Source organism: Crinia signifera, chromosome 1 (assembly GCF_055691185.1).
Source record: "Crinia signifera chromosome 1, ASM5569118v1, whole genome shotgun sequence".
NCBI lineage: Eukaryota > Metazoa > Chordata > Amphibia > Anura > Myobatrachidae > Crinia > Crinia signifera.
In genome coordinates, this window is record NC_139217.1 from 228,407,283 (window position 1) to 228,428,471 (window position 21,189).

A 21,189-nucleotide genomic window follows, 5' to 3' on the forward strand; every position below is an offset into this window, starting at 1 on the left:
TGGCATTATGAGCAGTGTTGGGACTCCAGTACCGGTCTTCTCACCAGTGTCGGGATTCTGGCACAGATATTTCAACTGCCAGCGTCACAACGACATCCCAAAAAAGGACAGTATATTGGGTTTTGAAATAAGTACTCACTTGGGATCCTTGACTAGCAGTCTGCGTATGAAATCCTTAGCAAGTTCACTTGTATTGCTAAAATATTCTTCATCAAAATCATAATTAACTCCTGAAATATTGGTCAGCGTTTCCTGCTTCGTCTCTCCCAAGAAGGGAGATGCACCACTTAAACTGGTAGGAGAAAGAAAACCAAAGTGAGTAAATGAGAAGACAAACAGGCAATGGATAATACAGAATAAGAAATGCAGGCAAACAAAATATCAGAAAACTCAATACATAAACAAACATGTCAAACATAACAAAATTCCACCAAAAAAGTCAAAATTCCACAAAAAGTCAAGCAAGGTCATTCTAGTCACTCTTTCGCACATTATGAGACACTGCATTTTAATATGAGACACTGCATTGTCTCATAATATTGATTTACATTAAAAGAGGTGGGACAACGTCAAACTAAGGGTATTCTCTGCAAATAACTATTTGCCTATTCTAAGTAGGTGGGACCGTCACTTGGCTCTTTAGTGAGTATCTAGATCAGTGGTGTCAAACTCATGGCCCTCCAGCTGTTGTGGAACTACATGTCCCACATGCTTTGCCACAGTTTTAGCAATCCATTATATAAAATCTGTGGCAGGGCATGCTGAGACGTGTAGTTCCACAACAGCTGGAGGGCCATGAGTTTGACACCACTGAGACAGGATTTGAGGCTGATTCTAAGTTGGGAGCAAAGGAAAAAACATCGTGGGCGAAATGTAATAGGGTGCGATTTTTTAGACATGTGCGATTTTTGGTCAAAAACGGCCGAAATCGCACATTTTCCGAAAATCGCACATTTAATAGGTTAAAAATCGCGGTAAAAAGCGCACTTTTTACCGCGAAATCGCACATTTTAAAGATGCGATTTTCAGTCACACTGAAAATCGCATCCAGATGTTTTCCCATAGGAAACTATAGAACTCGCATATGTAATAGGATGCGAGTTCTAAAGTCGCATATGGGACCTTACCAAAAAACGCAAAAAAAATAGACCAGCTTCTTGCTGGCGATTTTTACAGAACCATGCACAAATCTGTGTGATCTGTGCATGGTTCTGTCCAAAAAAAGGCTAAAAGTTAAAGTAAAAAAAAAAAACGGCGTGGGGTCCCCCCTCCAGAGCATAACCAGCCCCGGGCTGAAAGAGCCGGTCCTGGTTTCATAAAATCACAGGAACAAACAAGTTGGGGTTCCGTGCATTTTATAAAACCAGCACCAGGCTCAAGGGCCGGTCCTGGTTCCCAAAATACGGGGGACAAAATGACTAGGGGTCCCCCGTATTTCAAGAACCAGCACCGGGCCCAACCAGCCAGCAGGGTAATGCCACAGCCGGGGGGAGACTTTTTATACAAGTCCCCTCGGCCAAAGCATTTAGCCCTCTGACCGGTCAGCATGGGCAGGGGTCCTGGGGGAGTGGGGACCCCCCCAAAGAAGGGGTCCCCCCCCTCCAGAACTTACCAGCCCATGCTGAAGCCCGGGGCTGTCCTCGATGCCCCTGGGCGGTGGGCATCGAGCTGATATTTGGTGTAAAAAAATAGATAAACTATTGTTTTTTACTGTGGCACTACAAGTGCCAGCAAGCCTCCCCAGCAAGCTGGGACTTGGAGAACCACAAGTCCCAGCCTGCTGGGCATTAAAGGGCCCGCTGGCACTTGTAGTTCCACAGTTAAAAAAATAGTGCACAAAACACACTGACACACATTTTAAATAAAACTTTAATACACACATTACACACATACTAATACTTACCTATCTTCTTCCCGTAGGTAGCCCTGGTCCTGATGTCCTCCGGTCCTGTGTCGGCGTTCCTCTTCATGTCGACGTCCTTCTTGAAGTCGACGTCCCTGTCGGCGATGGCGTCCGGTGTCCGGGTCCGACGAAATCCATGGAGGAAGCTGTGGAAGGAAACCATACTCACCTGTCCCAGCGCGACGTAGTCCAGGTAAGGGTCTTGGAAAAAAAACAAACCGAACACCCCGAAACCAAACCGGACTGACGGAGACGCACGTGTGTTTGTTTACATCGTGCGGCTCCGCCTCCCGAATGCCGCTATTGGCCGCCTTGCGGCCTAGCGGCTCCTGATTGGCCGCTAGGCCGCAAGGCGGCCAATAGCGGCATTCGGGAGGCGGAGCCGCACGATGTAAACACCGTGCGGCTCTCTGTCCGGGTGGATTCGGGTGTCGGTTTGTTTTTTTTCCAAGACCCTTACCTGGACTACGTCGCGCTGGGACAGGTGAGTATGGTTTCCTTCCACAGCTTCCTCCATGGATTTCGTCGGACCCGGACACCGGACGCCATCGCCGACAGGGACGTCGACTTCAAGAAGGACGTCGACATGAAGAGGAACGCCGACACAGGACCGGAGGACATCAGGACCAGGGCTATCTACGGGAAGAAGATAGGTAAGTATTAGTATGTGTGTAATGTGTGTATTAAAGTTTTATTTAAAATGTGTGTCAGTGTGTTTTGTGCACTATTTTTTTAACTGTGGAACTACAAGTGCCAGCGGGCCCTTTAATGCCCAGCAGGCTGGGACTTGTGGTTCTCCAAGTCCCAGCTTGCTGGGGAGGCTTGCTGGCACTTGTAGTGCCACAGTAAAAAACAATAGTTTATCTATTTTTTTACACCAAATATCAGCTCGATGCCCACCGCCCAGGGGCATCGAGGACAGCCCCGGGCTTCAGCATGGGCTGGTAAGTTCTGGAGGGGGGGGACCCCTTCTTTGGGGGGGTCCCCACTCCCCCAGGACCCCTGCCCATGCTGACCGGTCAGAGGGCTAAATGCTTTGGCCGGGGGGACTTGTATAAAAAGTCTCCCCCCCGGCTGTGGCATTACCCTGCTGGCTGGTTGGGCCCGGTGCTGGTTCTTGAAATACGGGGGACCCCTAGTCATTTTGTCCCCCGTATTTTGGGAACCAGGACCGGCCCTTGAGCCTGGTGCTGGTTTTATAAAATGCACGGAACCCCAACTTGTTTGTTCCTGTGATTTTATGAAACCAGGACCGGCTCTTTCAGCCCGGGGCTGGTTATGCTCTGGAGGGGGGACCCCACGCCGTTTTTTTTTTTAATTTTATTTTTTTACCCAAAATCGCATATATGAAAATGCGCACATTTTCATGACTGAAAATGCGCACATTTTCATGACTGGAAATCGCATTTTTTGCCGCTAATTCGCATCTCATTACATATGCGAATTCGCGGCAAAAAACGCGATTTTTAAAGGTGCGATTTCTGGCGAGTTTGGAACTCGTCCAAAAATCGCACCCTATTACATTTCGCCCCAAGTACCTGCACTTTGGCAAAACCATGCTGCATTGCAGCAGATTTAAAATATGCAGGCATATTTAAATGTGAGAGGGTTATGTCCAAATCTATATTGCAATGTATAAATAAAACTTTGTAAGCTTCCTGCCAAATATGCATGTATAGAAAAAAAAATGCATTAAAACATCGATTACCAAGGTGCAAATTTACTTGCTTATTTCTCCCAATTTAATGTTCCCCATGTGTTTAATGTGCTCGATTTCATTCCAATTTACTTCCAGGGCATGTAGGCTTCTTCTCATGGCTATTAGACTGTCCCAGTTGTAAGATGACGGAGCTGGCAGAAACGGGTGCCAGATGACTGCCCGACAGGGGGGATCCCGAAGGCCAGTATCCAGACGTCAGAATCCCGACTGCTGGTGCTCCAACAGGGGGGTTCCCGACTCACAAGGGCTATACTCCCTTGTGGGGGTCCACAAACCCCATAGAGGGAGAAAAGAACATGTAGCGAGTGAAGCGAGTCACCGAGCCCGCAAGGGGCTTCTTTGCACTCGCCCCCCCTTCGGAGCACCTGCAGTCGGGATTCAGACCTCGGGATACTGACCATTGGGATCCCCCCTTTTGGAGCGCCATACCACACCCGGCAGAAACATCGTCAAACATTGGAGGGGCTGTATCATTATGTTTAAAAATATTACCCTTTAAAATTAAAATATGCCCTCTTTACCGATTATGCACAGAATTCTAGAATAAACACTAAATTTATGCCATAATGAACATCTGATTCAGGACAGATGCAATCGAGTGATATTGCAGGGTACTGAACATCTCTTTGGACTACTGAAGATGCATCTGGGTGGAAGGCGATTTGTAACTGATGGTGAAGCACAACAAGTAGTTTTTGTCCTATTTTTAAATTACACAGATTTCTTTTATACCAGGATAAATGCCTTGGTGTACAATTGGAAAAAAGAGGCTTAGACAAGCATCTGGACAATGGAAAAATAATCTGTACTAAGGCCATTCTATTGATTATACATATACGCAATGAGAGTGCTTGTTACATTATTCATTCAACCACCCTCATAAATTACATAGTTCCAGAAAAAAAAATGTGAGGACCAGATCATACAATTCAATATTGAGACAGTGGAGGTTCCAATAGTAAAAGAAATACAAAAACAAACAAAAATACAGCGATTTATGCTTCATGGCAGCCATTACCCTGGGATATCTTATTCCCCACCATAGATAGGAAGATTTGTTCCCCAGGGATTACCAACTTAGTTTACATAACCTTGCTCCTCCTCTTCCTCCCTCATCTTTTGAGTATCCCGAATATCTGGTCCTGGGAAAAACGCTTTAAGGGAGGGCACACTAAAGGCTGTCATGAAGTATCTTGAAGAAATGGAATTGTTGGTAAGTATTATTTCGGTACTTGTTTCCTAGCATGACACCTGCTTAGGCTATCTTGAGGTAGTCTTGCAGATTTATTTCACCTCTGTTTCTGAATTTTTTGCTCCAAGTAACGGAGAACCCTCATATGACAATGTAACCAGTCATGAGAGGCCTTATTCAAATATTATATAGCCTTTTGCATTATTCCTAGACTCCTCTGCAAAGATATACTTGTAGAGGCACATTGTAGTGCATTGTAGAGTTCAAGGCAAAGTTGGACAAACATTTACTGGAGAAAAACATCCATGGGTACAAATAAGAAATATAATTTGTCTGTAAAATATCAGAACCTACCAAATCAGCAATGGATATCTATACCAGGTTGAACTAGATGGACGCAAGTCTTTTTTCAGCCTTACCTACTATGTAACTATGTAACTTCACAGTTTCAAAGCCCGGGACACTAAAGTTATAGGAAGATCAAAATTCACAGAAAAAATGAAAAAGGATATATGTAAACTTTTTTTTAAAAGAGCTTTCTGCTGGGTACACACCAGAACGATGCAGATTGTGAGGTGGTCATAAGATGATCGCGTGACCCGCTCACGATCTGCATCCGATCTGGGCCCAATCCGATCTGGGCCACAACTTGTACGGACTAGAATGGTCGTTTACCGATCCTACCTCCTGCAGGTAGGATCTGCAAAATGAACTAACAACCCGCAGGGCCGTACATTGGATCAGAAATGGCCCAAAACATGCCCAATTTACATACAATCGTTACAAAAGATTGTATCTAAATTGAGTCATTTTAGACCAAATTGTCCTGGTGTACACCCTACATAACTGCTGCATCCAGTCTGTGGGGCACACCAATTTAGAAACTGCTCATCATTTATCAAATACAGCCAGGGCAAAAGTATTGGCTTTCTCAAAGTTTGCGGCTTCATTATTGTTTAGATTTTTTTTTTGTCAGCTATTACTGTGGTATACTGAAGTGATATAGAGGACAGATAGAAAAAAGTACCAACCAGTTTGTCAATTAGAGGCGGTTTGTAAAATGTCCTGAGATGATTGGTTGGTGCTCACCCCAAGATTTGAGAAATATCCCCCACACTTTTCGCAACTTGTACACAGATACTTAATGACACTGGAGTAGATGTTTAAGCCCTGGTGAAAAGATACAGTGGAGGTGATAACGCACCAGCCAATCAACTCCTGTCATTTTTCAAACATACCTGATTGGGTGTTGTGTTATCACTATTCTGTAAGTGGACAGTTCATGAAGTATGCTTACAATGTTAAAGGAGTATACATTTTCTTGCTTATTAAAATGGTCAAAGCAGAGCACCCAGCCTGAGCTCCCGCGGACATCCACACAAAGGTGGGCACCCGGGCAGCGCTCTTGACCCAGCCGATAACTGGGGGACCCCCCACGCCTACTCACCCCTCCGGCGATCACCCGCGGGCGGCAGCGGAGTCGGGAGACCCTCTCTGAGGTCTCCGCGGATTGCGGCCTGCTCGCGGCTCCGGAGCCGGGACCTCAATTACAGGCGGCTGCCGGAGTTTGAGCTCCGTGACCGGGAGACGCCGCCGGAGCCTCTCCAGGACCTCCAGGGGGCAGGCCAGACACCACCAGGCACGTCCAGAAGCCCCTCTACACCTGGGCAAGTGCGGCGAGAGCAGGTACCCTCCATTCACACCCCCACTGACCCAGCTGCTGCCCTGTATTTGCCGGCGGCCATCTTGGTTGGGGCACAGGCAGCAGCACAGGCTCAGTAAACTCCTGGATGTCTGCGACGCTGCACTGTATATCTAAGACACTCTCTCCCCATACCTGGGCACAATAGCTGGAACAAGTATTAAGATCTGGGGACTAGGCTTCTAAGCCTTCCTGCATCTGCAGCCCGGCAACCATCTTACAATAACACAGATAACATGGGGCTGGGACCTATCCCCCCATATTAGAGTCCCCCATTAGTGTGTGCGCGCTACTGGACACTTTTGGCAGCCTGGACATTATCCCTGAGTCCAGCCAGTCATCCCTGGGGACTCTGCACCCAACATCTACAGTATAGTGTACCCTGCTGCTGCGGCAGATAGTGAACCCTGCACATTGCACCCTGCCTGCACTGGATCGTGGCCTGTCTGGGATGCCACTTGTGTGCCTCTTGTCTACATTCGCCGCATAAGTGCTCTCCCCCTAAGTCCACTGCATTACTGCGACTCTCGCGGTCTCCCGCCACCCCCCCCCCCCACCATTTACTCTACCATGCTGACATTCCCTGCCATGTAGATCCGCATGGACTGACCTGGACTGAGGATTACCATTCACACCGTTTTGGCCCTGATCTTTTCCTTTAACATGTGACTGCCGCTGCCCCCGATGTGAGGCCCGGATATCCCTTTAGCTGCTCCCTGCATATTGTTGGCATCCCTTTTTTTTCTTCCTTTTTATATAGCCTTCTATGAAAAAATTCCTGATTTCTGCTTCCATGACCCCCACTGGTTCTGTCCTGGCCTCTCAGGAAGGTACCACAGGTGGCAACTCCTCTGATTCTGACCACTCTACATCCCGATCTGCTTCCCAGCGGAGACGCAAAACCAAGTCTAACACCCCTATGCCTAAAATGAAACCCACTGACATAGCAGCGGTATTAGGCCCCCTGCTGGACGAAAAACTAGCAGGTATAAAGGAGGCAATTGAATCCACCTTGACTCAACTACAACACCACTCTGGCCGCCTAGACGAGGCGGAACACAGAATATCCTCCCTAGAGGACGATCTCCATACCGCACAACAAACGGTGGAATCCCAGCAAAAGGAACTTAACGGTCTCGCCGCTAAACTAGATGACCTTGAAAACCGCAGTGGACGGAACAACTTACGAGTCATCGGCATACCAGAGGCGGTCAGGGGGTGTGAACTCCTAGATCTTCTATCCACTTGGCTCCCAGAACAACTAGCCCTGGACCTGAAGGGGACCCCACTGGCGATAGAGCGAGCGCACAGGATCGGCCCAGAGCGAAAACCCTCCTCTGGCCGCCCACGCCCGGTGATTATGAGACTACTAAACTACGCCGACAAAGCGAAGCTCCTGGATCATTATCACAAAACTGCCGCTGTCAACTATAAAGGAGACCGTTTGCTCATCTTTCAGGATTTTTCTACCATGGTTGCCAACAAGCGCAGGGAGTTTGCCCCCATCTGCAAGCAGCTATTTGACACTAAAGTCAAGTTTTCACTACTCTACCCAGCCAAGCTGCGGGTGTATGAGAATGGCAAACCGCTCTTCTTTGAAGACCCTGAAGCAGCCAAATCCCACTTCTCCCGCCCTGACACCTGACTTTGCCTTTAATCCATGCAACTATTTCTGCTTGTGATATGTCTCCCCCCCTTTTCTTAAGGTCCGGGCCGCATGTGCGGAGCGTTTGTACGCGCACGGTTTACTCCTACACATACTGTTATGTTTAGGCTGTTGGTTAACCTTTATATGTTTGTTTGTTATGCTGCCTGCCGATGCTCTGGTTGCTGCCCTATCCAGGGTTACCCTCTCCCTGCTCGCTGGGACAGGGGGGGGGCCCTATATACCCTACAATTTCCTATTATGATGCATCCGTCCATGGGTATAGGTTGATATGCCACTTCATTCATCCCCCCAACTAGCTACTGAAGAGGACTCACAAATTACGTCCATTAATATTGTCTCTTGGAACGTAGAAGGGCTAAACCATCCCATAAAGCGTAAAAAGGTGCTCTCCCATTTAAAGCGCTTATCCCCCCATATCATTCTCCTCCAGGAGACGCACTGGCTAGATGATACCCGCAATACACTCCGTGCTCCCTGGATTGGGGAATGCATATCTGCACCATATAGTAATAAATCTAGGGGGGTGGCAATTTTATTTCACAAAAATTTACAGTATTCAGTACAAAGAAAATTTCTAGACCCGGAGGGGAGATTCATACTGCTAGACGTCCTGGTCGATGATACTACCTATACTCTCTTGAACGTATATGCACCAAATGTCTCACAACATTCTTTCTTTGCAGCTGTCCTAGAGAAACTCATATCTTGGGGAGGTCGGAAGCTAATAATTGGAGGTGACTTCAATCTGGTCGTCGATCCATCCATGGACAGATCTGGGGTATGTAACACTCAAGCTGGCTCCTCTACGAATCTCCTCTCCTCTTTCTGCTCCCAACTTGACATAATAGACCCATGGCGCATCCACAACCCCACAGTAAAGGACTATTCCTTCTACTCTCACCCTCACTCATCACACTCCCGCATTGACTACCTTTTCACCTCCCCAAGTATTCTTCCCAAAATATCTCAGACAACCATTACCAACATTGTGATTTCAGACCACGCCCCAATTACTATGACCTTACAGCTTTCCCTACCTCAAATTTTCTCTAGATGCTGGCGGTTCCCAGCATACCTCCGCCATTCCCACGATTTCTTATTACACCTAAGACATATGTGGCAGCTGTACTCTGCTGACAACGAAGCCCAAAACTCTAACACGCCTTTGTTCTGGGGGGCCTCTAAGGCTGTTCTTAGAGGTCACATCATGTCCTACATCCACTCAAAAAAAAAGAAATTCCAGACTAGCCTGCGGGATCTAAGCAATACACTCACCTCGGCTTACAGGAACTACAAGCGACATGATACCGTTTCTAACAAAGAGATATACCTCTCTGCCAAACAAATATATGATACCTTTCTCACTGAACATGCCCAGACATCTTATGGTTTCCAACGGAATAAGTTCCACAGATGGGGCAATAAATCGGGCAAACTTTTGGCCAATCTGGTTAAAGGACAAAGGCCCCGAACGTGGGTCAATATGATAAACACTACAATAGCTAAGATAACCGATCCCTCCCTAATGTGCTCGGAATTCATGGCGTTCTATAAAACCCTCTATACTAAAGGTCCGGATAATGCACAGGCAGGCCTATCCTTCCTGGAGAAAGCCCAACTACCTGCCCTATCCCAGGAAGATAGAGACCTTTTAGATAGCCCATTTACCGAACAGGAGGTTAAAGACACCATTAAATCCCTACCCAATAATAAAAGTCCTGGCCCAGATGGATTCGGAGCGGAGTACTACAAGATGTTAAGTGATGAGCTAACCCCGACCCTTACCAATCTTTACAACCACATTCTCCACTCCAGAGAAATGCCCCTCCGCTTTAACGAAGCCAAAATCATAGTACTTGCGAAGCCTGGCAAGGACCCCTCACTAGTTAGCTCCTACAGACCCATTTCACTCCTCAACCAGGATTTTAAAATCCTGACTAAGTTGATGGCCAACCGACTCCAGACATGCCTCTCTAGTCTGATTTCACCTGCGCAACTTGGCTTCGTCAAAAATAGGCAATCAGTGCAGGGAATTAGAGCCGCCATTGCCGCCATAACACATTCCCGTATCCAGAAAAAACTCACAAACATTCTTATTAATTTAGACGCAGAAAAAGCATTTGACAAAATAGCCTGGTCGCACCTGGATAGGGTACTGCACTTCCAACACTTTGGTCCAACTTTCTGCGATCTTATACGCACCCTCTATGATACACCCACGGCACAAGTAACAGTCAATAATGTCACCTCCCTACCGTTCATTTTGGAGAGAGGCACTAGGCAGGGATGCCCCCTGTCCCCTCTTCTCTTTAACCTAGCTTTAGAGCCCCTTATACGTTACATTCTATTACTCCCTGGATTTAAGGGAATACAGATTGGCAATAGGGAACTCCGTATTACCGCATTTGCGGATGATGTCCTATTATTCATCTCCGAACCTCATCACACTGTCCCCTTACTCATAGAGACCATAAATGAATTTTCAACTTTTGCAGGCTTTTCGGTTAACTTTGAAAAATCAGAGGCACTCGCTATACACGACCAGGCGAGATTGGATTGGACCACTCCATTCCCCTTCCGATGGACTAACTCTTATATCACCTACCTGGGCATTCAATTACCCGCTAACCCTATCCATCTTTACTCTAACAATTTACAACCGATCATACACAAAATTAAAACGGAGCTCAGTCTCTGGAACACCCTACCACTCAATTTTCTAGGTAGATGTAATTTAATTAAGATGGCTAGTTTCCCTAAGCTGCTGTATGTGCTTCAAATGACCCCACTCTTAGTCTCTAAATCAGACCTCTCCACCCTTAACTCTGCAATTACTAAATTTATCTGGAACAACAAAAGACCCAGGATTAGTGCCAAAAAACTCTCTCAAACAACATTTAAAGGGGGAGTTAACCTACCAGACATTAGACAGTATAACGTGGCTTGTCTTCTCCGTTTTGCCATGGACTGGATTAGAAACACAAATATATATACAGACGTGGCCTTAGAATCCCAATTATGTACCCCCCTTTCCCTTAGTTACTTTTTGCATGCTACTCCCTCCACCCTAAAAATCCCTCACTCAGATAATATCTTGCTACGCTCTACTGCCCAAGCTTGGAGGCTGTCTAGGAAATCTCTTGGTCTCCAATTTCAACATTCCCTCTTCCTCCCGTTAGTTGGCAATTTAGATTTTCAACGGGGAACCGCTGCACTACCTTTCACTGCTTGGCGCTCACAAGGTATTCTGAACATCCGTAACCTCCTACACTCTAATACACCACTCTCATTTGATGAGGCGAAGGAAAAATTTAGCATCAGCCCTACCCATGGTTTTTTCTATGCCCAAGCTGTTCATTATATACAGACAGTACTACCTAAACTACAGGATGCCGATTACATCAACCCTATGGACTCGCTCATACGTATAGGTTCCTACTCAACGTCTTTAATCTATTCACGAATCCGTGTCGAGATAGACCCCGAGACTGAATTACCACAAATCGACAGATGGGCTTCCCAAATCGCTTCCATTTCCTCTGAACAAATAGTTGAAACCTTTAGTGCATCTCTGAAGCTTATTCCGGCAAGTTCTTACCAGGAAATGACATATAAGATGTTTCACCGAGCATATCTATCCCCCAAAAGGAGACATTTAATGGGTATATCTGATACTGCAGGTTGCACCAAGTGTCTTGCCACAGAGGCCGACATAATGCATTGCTTTTGGGAATGCCCTCCTATTCGACAATTCTGGTCCGACCTACACATATATGGCACCACAGTCCTGGGCATCCCATTTAGCTGCACGGCTCCTTGGGCAATCTTCGGCTACCTAGCAGACCAATCGGGCATACCCAAAAATGAAAAAAAATTAGTAATGATCCTGTCAGCCGTAGGCCGTAAAGCAATCCTGCAACAATGGATCCATGATGTAGGACCCACTCTACCTATGGCTACCTCCCGTTTAATCTTTCTGTTTACAATGGATTGGCTTGAGACCTCCCAGTGCAAAGAAACCTTAACACCTGCTTTGTTTCGATGCTGGAATAAATTTATCCAGACCTTACCCCCGGCAACTAAACTTGCTCTAAGGCAATGTTTCCAATCTACAACATGGTACTCCTATCAACTCCTTGGCAATAAAGACCCTATTCCCATATAAGACCACTTAAATTCCTTTACTCTACGACTCTGATACCCCCCCCCTCCCCCCCTTCCTTCTTTTTCTCCCTTCACTCTCTTTCCCTTTTCCTCTTCTTACTCGAGCCTCTCCTATGGATGGATTGCCCCATGGATGGATCGGCGGCCTTGGGAACCGGGTAGGCAGCAATGGTTTGTTTTATTAAAGTTGCTTATATTGTTTTGTCCTCTGTTTTGGACAAAAGTAGTATGGCTATACGCGCACATCTTCCTGGGTGATACAAAGAATATGAAAAAAAAATAAAAAATGTTTTTTTTTTTTTTTTGTTATAAGGCTATATGGTATACGCATAAACTAAATCTGTTGTGAACCGCACAGCCTTCATCTTACAAGATTGATCACCACTATAGATGTGTGTGTGTTGCCCTCATGATTCGAGCTGTTATATTAAGTTAGGAAAAAGTTATTTGAAGCTTCTCACTGTCTTAGACCAGTACAAGACATACATGTACAATTTATTGTTTGACCACTTGTGCATTATATATGTGGACACTTTTATTGTATACTGTCTCATTACTTAAGCTTCAATAAAATATATATTGAAAAAAAAAAATGGTCAAAGCATACTCACAGTATATAAGTGATCACTCCAATGCTCCTGTGTATAGATAAAACAATATGTTAATGTGAAAACCTTAAAAACACATACTATTTCTAATGTATTTATGATACGATATGATTAAATCTTTTGTTCTGTGATATCATCTGTGATATACTTTATGACTATGCGGTTATGCAGAGACAGAAGCTTCAGCACTTAACAAGCTAACATTTTTGCAGTATAAAAGCTCCTCCCCTTAAACCCCTCTACAGTTTGAACAAAAAGAGCCTCAAGTATAGGTTGAAAAAAAAGATGAAGTCAGAATAAGAGGTTGACTGGCAAGTGTCAAAAACTAAACAAAAAATCCTGTTTTCTCTTTCCTTCATCTGAGGGACACTTCATGTTTATGGGGATGTACAAAAACTGCCCCAGATGAGAATGTTTAAAGACAGATTTACTGGACATAAAGTCAGTGTAACTCCGACCTTTTTATACCCCCACTATCCACGTCGGCGTGGAGTTGATGTTAGATAGTGTGGCGAGCGGACACAGATTATTTTACATGTATTCCATGTCCCCTCATGGGGCTCGCCACGCTTCGGGCTCCTATTCCGCATCCGCTCGCCTCGCTGCACTCACCACACTATCTAAAGTCAACTCCACGCCAACATGGATAGTGGGGGTATGAAAAGGTCGGAGGATGCGTACCGTTGTGCTCGCCACACTTCGGGTTGGCATCGATAGTGGGGGTGGCATTGACAATGGGGGTGCATTTAACATTGTAAGCACCCATCAGGGTGCTTGTACAATTAAAAATCGCATTGCATGCCATTTGCTGGCATGCAATGCTATGCGATATTTCATTGTACAAGCACTCCTGTTAATTTAACGGGAATATCGCATCGCACACCACTAAACACGGTATGCGATGGGCACCGTGCTAGGAAACAAGTACCAAGTAAATACTAAGCGAGCAGAATAAGTTTAAATGGAACAGGTCCCATCAGCACCAGTATATGTCTGCTTAATCAAAATACATAGACTTATCAACTGCTTAAATGCAAGCTCTATTCATTCTTTATGATGCAAAGAAATGACTCTTCCCAATACTTGCCGTTCTGTCCAAGTAAATTCCTAACACTTTGACCACATGTAACTAAGGGCAAGATGTATAAAGCTTCAAAAATTGATAAAATGGAGTTTGATAAACAACCAGCAAATCAGCTCCTGACTTCTAGGTCATTAACCGTTTGAAAAAGGTCAGGTAGGAGCTGATTCGCTGGTTGTTTATCACTTTTTTGAAGCTTAAGAAATCTGGCCCAATGTGTCCCTAATCATCTTGACTACTTTAGAAAAGGAGGGAATAAATAATTCAGTACTGACATAGTCCTTTCAGCACTTATTGAAAACTGAGGAGGGAAGGAGCTTTTACACTTAAAAAAAAACAAAAACTTTAGATATGGACGAAATCATGATGCATTGTAGTGGTGCAAATACATTTATTTTCTTTTGCTTGCAGGGTAAATACAGCTTCTGCTTGAAGCCCGCAAATATGGGCCAGATATATTTTTACACTGCAGTTTAGAGGTTTTCCATCTGCAGTGCAGCATGGTTTTGCAAAAGGACACATTTTTATACTTTTCTTTTGCTTTACTTCCAACTCAGAATTAGCACCAATGTAATGTTCCTGTAAAGAGATGGCACCCTGTACAGCTATAGTGTTCATTCTAGTACCCTGAACCTCACAACCCATGCAGTTACTGTTTCCTGCCTGTGGTGTCAGACTGTGCCAGAAGTATTAGACCAGTGAGACACACTCCAGACTGGAAAGAGAAAATGTACGCGTTGTGACAGGTGCATGGTGCTAGAATGAACATTACAACTAGTTAAGAGCAGTGTCAATCACAGCAAATTTATTTCTCCAAAGAACACAAACATCTATTCCCACCTAAATGTACTGTACAGGGACTTACTGCCCCTCATTTACTGGGCACCCACTTTATGCATATGGTTACCTTGTTGACCTGTTCACTAGGTCACCATGTAAAAGGATGAAATTCAATGCCAACCACAGAATACCTGTAATAACTCCTCATATTCCTTTAGTGATATTTTAGAAATTAATATGACAATTTGACACAATGTAACACAGTGTTATACAATCTCCCATATGCTGCCTATAGCCTTCACCCACAAGACACCAATGATTCTTAAGTGACACAGAGGTTTATGTATCAGTAGCTTTTCTACCAAAACGAGCATACAGCATAAACACATGGGGTAAATGTAATGCAGGAATCGGGAAGTTTGATGATATATTAAAGGGGCAATCATTTTAAAAAGCATAATCAGGTTGCTTTTGCCATTTAAAACATAGGTAGTGTAGAGACAGTCCTGCAAAATAGTTTTCTGACAGAGAATCCGGATGGTTTCATTATCAGTTGCCAATCAAGGTAAGAGGAAACAGTTATCCACTCCAAGACATAATATGCTTCCTACAACCCAGATTTGAAAAGTCGGTACTTGTGAGTTATCCGGGCTGCCGATTTTTTCATTGCACCTGAAAAATCGCGGGCATCGCGTCGGTCGCGGCCATTATAAGGGGCCGCGACGCGACCGACACGATGCCCGCGATTTCCCATAGACAGTAATGTTAAAAGACGCGATGGACCCGATTTCCCATAGACAGCAATGTTAAAATTATTACAATAATGTTAAATGATGTGCAAAATAAAATGAGAATGTGAAATGGGCCAATATGGCCATTTCACATTGGATATGTTTTTAAAAAAAATGTTTCACGGCCCCGTTAACGCCACCCCGCTATTGACCCCAACCCGAAGCGTGGCGAGCGCAGCGAGCCCGCGAGGGGCGGCGGTACACGTCCTCCGACCTTTTCATACCCCTACTATCCACGTCGGCGTGGAGTTGAGAATAGAAAGTGTGCCGAGCGCAGCGAGCCACCGAGCCCGAAGCGTGGCGAGCGCAGCAAACCCCGCGAGGGGACGAGGACACCTGTGAAGCCCGCGAGGGGACGCGGATACCTGTGAAGGTATCTGCGTGTGCTCGCCACGCTTCGGGCTCGGTCGCTCGCCACACTTTCTATTCTCAACTCCACGCCGACGTGGATAGTAGGGGTATGAAAAGGTCGGAGGACGCGTACCGCCGCCGCTCGCTACGCTTCGGGTTGGCGTCAATAGCGGGGTGGCGTTAACGGTGGTGGGGGGCCATTTTTTAAAAACATATCCAATGTGAAATGGCCATATTGGCCCATTTCACATTGTCATTTTATTTTGCACATCATTTAACATTACTGTAATAATTTAAACATTGCTGTCTATTGGAAATCGCGGGCATCGCGTCGGTCACGTCGCGGCCCCTTATAACGGCCGCGACCAACGTGATGCCCGCGATTTGGGGGTAAATCGCGGGCATCGCGTGTCCTTAAGTTAACAAAACTTAAGGAGAAAATCGGCAGCCCGGATAATTCACATGTACCGAAAAGTCTTATACACAGCATGACTCATTTGGATGATGTGCCCTATACAGACACGTCTACTTGGCTGCTAATCTTCGGCGCTTAGGATCACTTAGCCGCTGCCACGCCAAAGTAAAAACCCACCCATGTGCAAGGCTGAGTATGGCATTGCAGCCTTGTAAATTTCCTTTCCATCAAAGAGGATGCTTAACGTTTCAATTCATTTTGAAATTTTTCTGAAATGAATTAAATAAGTTAATCGTCACCAATGCTACCTGTGACTAATCCTGTTTATTGGAGGGCACCTAGGGCTGCTGTTATTCTTGAAGAATGAGTGCAGAGAAAGCTTTGGCTGCCCTCCCAGTGTTCAGAAATGTATAGATCGTAGGCGGCGGCACTCACGGATAAAAAATGGACAGAGGCTAGATTGTAGCTTAACATTTCAATTCTTATGTGAATGCTTCTGATGAAAATTCACATAAGTATTGAAACACACACACACACACACACACACACACACACACACACTGCTATTTTTGTAGGAAAATAGGTTCAGGAACTGTGGGCGGGGCAGATGTGGGTGGAGCTACTAAAGGGGCGGGGCATCAATTGTTGCATAAACTTTTTTTTAATACATAATGCCCTCAGCATTGCCATATATAGACATAATGCCACGGTAATGCCATATATACACATGCCATCAGCAGTGCCAGTTACACAATGCCCCCAATACCCACAGTAATTTCCGATACAAAATGACCCCCAGCAGTGCCAGATAAACGTTGCCCCCAAGCCACTGGTGCAAGTCTAAAAAAATACTTAGTGGCACAATGCAAAAAAGATTGTGGCCACATGCCACATGGGGTGTGGCCAATGAAAATGGGGGATTGATACACATATTCCACCTAACAGTGCAGTGCTAGATACACATATGTCCCCCATAGTGCCAGATACACATATGCCCCAATAATGCCAGATACACATATGCCCCAATAGTGCCAGATACACATATGCCCCAATAGTGCCAGATACACATATGCCCCAATAATGCCGATACACATATGCCCCAATAATGCCAGATACACATATGCCCCAATAATGCCAGATACACATATGTCCCCACAGGGCCAGATATTTCCCCACAGTGCCAGAACACACAACTGCCCCCATCCCCGCACACCTCAGTGTGTGGGAGCCTGCTGTCGGATGTGTGTAGGAGGATGTTCCTGGTGCAGGTGCTCCTACTGAGCGGTCAGGGAGGCAGACTGCATATTGCGTGCAGTGATGCCACTCGCCTGATGCCGGGTTACACAGATACCCCATCAGCGTCTCTCCTTCCTTCACTGTGTACCCCTGTGACAGCCAATCAAAGCTTGCGGGCCGGCTCCTGATTGGCTAATGTCACAGGGACACACAGTAAGGAAGGAAGGAGAGACGCTGATGACAGCAGGGACACAGAGAAGGTAGGGAGAGATGCGCAGTACTCTCTCTCTCCTCTCAGAACAAAGGAAAGAGCGGCGCATCAGAGCGGGGCAGGCTGCAGACGTCCCGGAAAGTCGTTCCTGCTGACGTCATTTTGCAGAAGAGCTTCAGGAACGGCGTTCCGGTGCGTTCCAGCTGAAGAATAGCCCTGCATATATGCCAGGAAGCAGAACTCCCCGGGCATAGTGGTGGCTTGAATTAACGACAGCAGTGGGCCCTGCGGTGAGTTATACTGTTAGATATAACATCCAGCGCGGCAGCAGCCGGCAGAGCGGTGCACAACTCACTCAGCTGACACTATCAGGGCAGGTCCATGGTGCTGCAGTGGTAGCTGCTGATTGGCTAATGAACTGCCTTCACTTTTGAAATAGTCGCAACCGTGGACCTGCTGATTCAGCGGCAACAGAGTGAGCTGTGCACCACTCTGCCGGCTGCTGCCTATTTTATCGAACAGTATAACCCACCACGGGGCCCGCTGCTCACGTGTCTGATGACAAGGGCTACAGAGGCTGCTGCAAGTGCTCTCGATACAATAACCCGGCACGGAGACCCGCTGCTTATGTGTCTGATGGCAGGGATACCAGAGGCTGCTGCCAGTGCTCCTAACAGTATAAACGCTCGCAGGACTTGCTGCTCTAGGCACAGTACACATCACTGCTTATATTGGGAATGAGGGGGGTACTGAGTACATAGGTGTACTGGGGGGTATAAACAGAGATGCCTGTCTCACCCTCTGCCTATCTTAAACTGCCACTCACTGCCTTTCACCCATTTTACATCAGTCTCCCCATCACTCACGGCTTATAATCCTCTCTGTCACCCTCTGCTTATTCTTGTCAGTGAGTGTCACCCTGTTTGTCATCCTTTTTCTCTGCAACTCCCCCTGCATCTCCACCTCCCTCATTCACTATCCTGTAATGGTGCCAATACCCCCCACCCCCTGTAATTATTTTCTAGATCTGCCCCTGCCTGGTATCAAGCAAGAAACATATAGCAATAAGCATGTAGGTAAGCAGCACTTATGTGGCACAATATGTAATGGGCATTATGGCGTGTGGTATAATATGCAATAGGTATTATGGCGTGTGGCATAATGTGTATTGGGCATTGTGGTATAATATGTAATGGGTGTGCGACATGTGTAATAGGCAGTATGGTGTAACTTTTTGGCGCGCACTCTTTTTATTTTTAGTTTTTCTGGCTCCTACACTTTCATCCTTGCTTTTTTTTTTTTAATTGTCGAGCCCTGCTTTACAGATTATTTTTTAACACTCCCAGCAGTCCCTGCCCCAGTGGAGCTTACAACTTTATTCCGTAACACATGTACAGGCACACACATTCATTCTAGGGTTAAATTTGTTGGGAGCCAATTGATCTACCAGTATATGCACTATGGCCACGTGGAAAGACCTAGTCAACATGACTAATGAGCATGAAAAAAAAAAGTATTCTTTGCTAGAGGGGCAGAATGGAAGTTTTATAAAATATCGGGTAGATGGGTGAACTTGTCCGGGAATCAAGTGGCAATGTGACAGGCTGCGACCCGACTGAAGAGCAGGGGGTAGGTGTAACTTTTGGGACACTAAGAGGGGAGTATTATGGATAATAGATTGAGAAAGGGGAATGATTTTAACCTAACAGGTGAGGGGTGCATAATTGTATAAGTAGTGAAAATTGTTAATGTGCACAGAGGTACAATTCTTGGGCAAGAGGAGTGGATGTCATGCAGTGATGCCCACATTCCTTATGGAAAAGGGGGAAGGGAAGGTTGAAATTACATAATTAAGGTAGATTTGTATTTAGTTAAAACATTGTATACAAAGTGTAAGGAGGCATAAGAATTAAACTTTGGTAAAAAAAAAAAAAACACCTTTATTTATATGGGAGGTTTAGGTTCTCAGAGACCACTGGACAACACTATGGACAAAATAAAGTTACTCTCTGTAATTGCTCAAAGATGTACGCTGAGGATATGTCTAAATATGTAACAACAACTGATAACCTTTGTCAATTATTTTAATAGAAAAGTATTAAATAAAATTAAAAAATATGTTAGCAAAGGAGGGTGGCACGTTGCCCATGGCTCATCCCCCTGCTGTTGCCAATATTGGCTACTGAGCTAAAATTAAGGCTCAGAAATAAGGACCAAAAGGATGGGGCCTTCTGGGATGTGTGATTTTTTTTTTCCCTAGGCGATTCATCCATTGGAGGCAGGCCCCGGCCACCAAGGTCACTGCGGGGGAAGATACAGGCATCTACGGCGACGCTGGGCTTCCCTGTGCAAAGGTGGGGAAGACAGCAGGCTATTCTAGCAGGGTGCTATTAGAGGGGCGGAGTGCATTTTGCCCTTTACAAATCAGACAGGGTGCGGCAGCCTGCTAAAACAGCCTAGCGTGAACACACACACACGAGTTTGAAAATTCAACATATATTTGATCTCCTGTGGTTGCCACCATATAAGCCTGTGGTTCTCAAGTACCCTCAAGAATGCATGTTTTCCAGGTCTCCACACGTGACATAATTAGCTCCACCGGTGGATCTTTTAAAATGTGTCTTGAGTGCAACCTGTGGGTGACCTGGAAAACGTGCACTGTTGGGGAGTACTTGAGGACCAGAGTTGGGAACCACTGATATAGGCTTTACTATAAGAATCGCTCACACACTTCTGTTGGTGGCTCATGAAGGAGTGAGCAAATATGAACGTATATACTGTATTCCTACTGTAACTGCTGCAAGATAGATTGATAGGGTAATAGCATATTTGGTTAGCTCATTCAAGATCGGTTGTCAATTTGGCCAGTTTGCACAGATGTGTTAATTAAATCACTGAGCTAAATAACAATAAATTCACAGAAAAGAGGAAACTATTTTTTGTTACTGTGATCAAATATCAGATAAGATTGAAAAATAGGATTCAGTATTGAATCCCGGCGGTCGGGATCCTGGCGTTCAGAATCCCGACGCCGGAATCCCGACAGCCGAAATGCCGACAAGGGGGGGACGTGGATCGCCCCCCCTTGCGGGCTCGCTGCGCTCGCCACGCAGCGGGCCCGGTGCCTCGCTACGCTCGGCACGCAAATTTATTCTCCCTCCAGGGGTGTCGTGGACACCCCAGGAGGGAGAATGCGTCGGCATTTCGGCAGTCGGGATTCTGAACGCCGGGATCCCGACCGCCGGGATTTTAACTGCATCCCGAAAAATATATGTGCAGTTTTGGGACTGCATTTCTCATCACATTATCTTCATGGAAAAAAGTAGAATAAATCCTGAAACATGACATTTACTTCACAAACATGTC

The 21,189-nt window shown here is 45.8% G+C and overlaps 1 protein-coding gene across 1 annotated transcript in view; it reads right to left on the reverse strand.

Annotated features, from left to right (window-relative positions):
- DAPK3 (death associated protein kinase 3) overlaps positions 1–21,189 on the reverse strand; it is a 41,472-nt gene that overhangs the window by 2,912 nt on the left and 17,371 nt on the right. Inside the window, exons 5-6 of the mRNA XM_083179365.1 lie at positions 12,962–12,988; positions 140–292 (exon numbers count right to left, since the gene is read on the reverse strand). Coding sequence (XP_083035491.1) covers positions 140–292; positions 12,962–12,988 — 180 coding nt within the window. The remainder of the gene's footprint in view (positions 1–139; positions 293–12,961; positions 12,989–21,189) is intronic.